The 3,233-nt window shown below is 28.3% G+C and overlaps 1 protein-coding gene across 1 annotated transcript; it reads left to right on the forward strand.

Annotated features, from left to right (window-relative positions):
• Positions 1-2,455: 2,455 nt before the first annotated feature.
• On the forward strand, positions 2,456-2,906 carry LOC100569062. The gene is made up of 2 exons (XM_003241494.3): positions 2,456-2,473; positions 2,552-2,906. Coding segments are annotated over exons 1-2 (318 nt in total). The 5' UTR covers positions 2,456-2,472; the 3' UTR covers positions 2,869-2,906.
• Positions 2,907-3,233: the final 327 nt, after the last annotated feature.

Genomic DNA, 3,233 nt, shown 5'->3' on the forward strand with positions numbered 1-3,233 from the left:
ACTATTCAAAACTTTTCTATTTCACTTGAGTAAAATTTTTGATATTATAATGAGAGATCAATCTTGCATTCTTGCCTTATTGGCAGTACAACCTAATACAGTCACCTACGAAATACGTATATTCACCAAACTTGTTCGTAATTAATATTGGACATTGTAAGAGCACTCTCCAATTTGTTTGAACTTTATTTTCGCTGCAAGATAATTTTTAGTTTTGCTTTACCAACAATACTTCAATGGAACACCTTCACTGCATTCAAAGTTAAAATATTTGATAAAAATGCATTAAGAACATGAACATTTTTCAATTAATTTATAATATTTTTATTTTCAATCACTAACACCTGAAAATATGATTCAAGCTTAATATGTACTAATAAAATATCAAACATTGGTTGTCAACTTTATGAGCGTTTGGAGCTTATACTTTTCTGGTAATTTGTTCTGAACTCAAAAAACTGAAACCCATAATATTTAATGTTGTTTAAAGTTAGTTTGCAAAGGTTCTTTTTTTGTTGCAAAGTGTAATTACTGCAGTCTACACTGCGGTTCATCGTTGGCTGTGTACGCACTGTGTTGTTCGTTTAACCTCCTATAGGAATTTGAATCAGATTTAATATTATTTTTTTAAATATAAAATATGATTCTAATGTTTACAGGATCCTACTTGCGTTTTGTTACATTCCAACGACAATCGTAAAGCCAAATTGGGAAATTAAAAGGCTCTGTTACTACCTAGTTACTTTGCATCAATTAATAATTTTTATTTTACTTTGAGGATAATTCATAATATAATAATAATATTTAAAATCTAGTATAACGAATAACGATTCTTAGTGTTGAGAAAACCTTCAGTTTCCATGATTTAATACCTATCCCATAAACAAAAGTATGGTTTCAAATATAATTATTTTATCTATGTATATTATAATAATATACTTATTTTGTCTATTAGGTACTCTATTACAACTTACAATGCTAGAATTCACGTAACAATATTATACATTTATAGGTAGGTACTATATTATACTCCGTCAGTCACTTAAATCCCAAATGTCCAAACGTTTTAGTCGCTCTGCACATGCACTCGCGTAAAACAGTTTCTATTCCTAAAATCGCCTAATTATGAATTATGACTATTTATAATATAATATTTGTATGGAATCATATTATATTGACACGCGTTGTGTCACTAAACTTTACCGTCATAAGCCCAAGCGCCCAACAAGGTGATTATAATATTATTTTTCTTCGCAAATTTCATATTATAGTAATATAGCTAGATAATTTAATTTACAAGCCAAAAATTTAATTAAATAGTTTTTTTCCACAAACCGAAAGTCTTTATCATCCAGTGCACAACATTGGAAAAAAGAAACATGAACAAAAAAAAACTTTTCTTCGTAGGGGGTACGATCGCACTTATGCGGGTGCCGCCCCACTGATATATAATAGGTACCTATAGCACAGACTATATATATGTCTATAGGCTATAGTCCATACACATGGTCTTTATCTATATATAAACCTATATGTATATATATTTCATTTTTTCAACACTGTAATAAACGTAAAATAATAATATTATTTTCATATTTTGTATGTATTAAAATAAAGCTCGTCTGTAGTGTGCGTGTGTGTGTATGTGTAAGGAGCGGGAAATAATAGAAAAATAATTATGAATTATTAGTATATTATAATACTGCTACATAATACTGTTAGAATAATATTTACAGCAATGTTTCATAATTACCTAGCTGATTTAATAAGAATAAAGGACGAAAAATAAAAACGTATACCTATCTAATTGCATTTAAAATTTAACTTTTGTAATGTCATCAATTCAAAATTGTATGTACTTATTATTAAAAATAATTAAAATGTATAAATAGCAACTATAAAATGTAGAAAATATTTTATATTCTGAGGGGATCGAGAAATATGATGGTTTTTTAATGAAGTTTTTTTTCATCCAATACTAAAAAATCATAGATATCTAACTTAATATTCAATTGTTTCAAATGTTTCAATAGTTTTTACTTTTTCTAAGCGTTATGAAAATCTACTAGTAATAGTTTTTTAGTTTTTATTTTAGCATTTACTATCATCTATGTGTATCGACTATCAAACTTAATAAAAAATAAATTTAAATGTCCTAGGTAGGTACCTACCGAATATAGGTACCATAGCACTTCTTCGGGACTAATCAGATGGAAAGTATGTGTATCAGTCAATACACTTGAGATATAGGATAGCTGTCACTAGTTATACTCTTACATTTGGAAATAAAATTAAATATGACTAAATTTTGTAAAATGTAATTGGCTGAAAATAATTAAGACTAATACGCGTGTATAGGTACATTATATTATTGTTAAAATTATAAATAAATAAATACAATTGTTTTTGTGTTAAAAAAAACTGATTATTTTATCATTCACCAGTAAAAAAATTATAATATCATAATATAACAGTAAGTAAAATAAGAAATTTCAGTATATATATTTTTACTTTATTATATAACATTATAAATTATAATATTTTATTATAGTGCTAAGACTGATTTTAAAAAACTCTGTAAAAAGTTTTAATTTAATGAAAGTTATTGGTACACATCAATCTACAAACTTTGCGACAAGTACATTCAAGAGTAATAACTTCAGTGACACAGGTTATTGTTCTGAAACCAAGAAACCAAGATACGCAGATGAATTTATTAGACTTTCATCGGTACGCTATAAGCCGGAAAAAGTTTACACAAAACAATGCCCAGATTGTAAACCTATCTGTAAACGTACACAATTTCAAAGTTGTGACTTAACACTTAAGTGTCCTCACATGTGTAATGAGCAACAATCTACAACTTAAAACATCTTAACATAAAAATAAATAGTAATTAACCTGAACCAATACGCTTTCGCTTTATATGATCGTTCGCCCTGCTCGTGTGTACTACTGTACTGTATGGATATAGGTACTTTATATTATTTAATAATAAAATAAAACCACTCCACATTACACACCCACATGAGTTCGATCCCTATTATTATGACTCTGAGAGTTCTGGGGGGGGGGGGTTTGATATTATTATCACTTTTTTTGCAAACAGAACAATTTATCCCTATATCGAGTCTACGCGTAGCGGTAAATTATACACTGCTGCACCTGAGCGGCGTAGAGAAATTACCATCTCGTACAAAGAATAAACGCATCATGTAGTAGGTGCGCCATGG

The sequence above is a fragment of the Acyrthosiphon pisum genome, chromosome A1, assembly GCF_005508785.2.
Source record: "Acyrthosiphon pisum isolate AL4f chromosome A1, pea_aphid_22Mar2018_4r6ur, whole genome shotgun sequence".
Lineage (NCBI taxonomy): Eukaryota > Metazoa > Arthropoda > Insecta > Hemiptera > Aphididae > Acyrthosiphon > Acyrthosiphon pisum.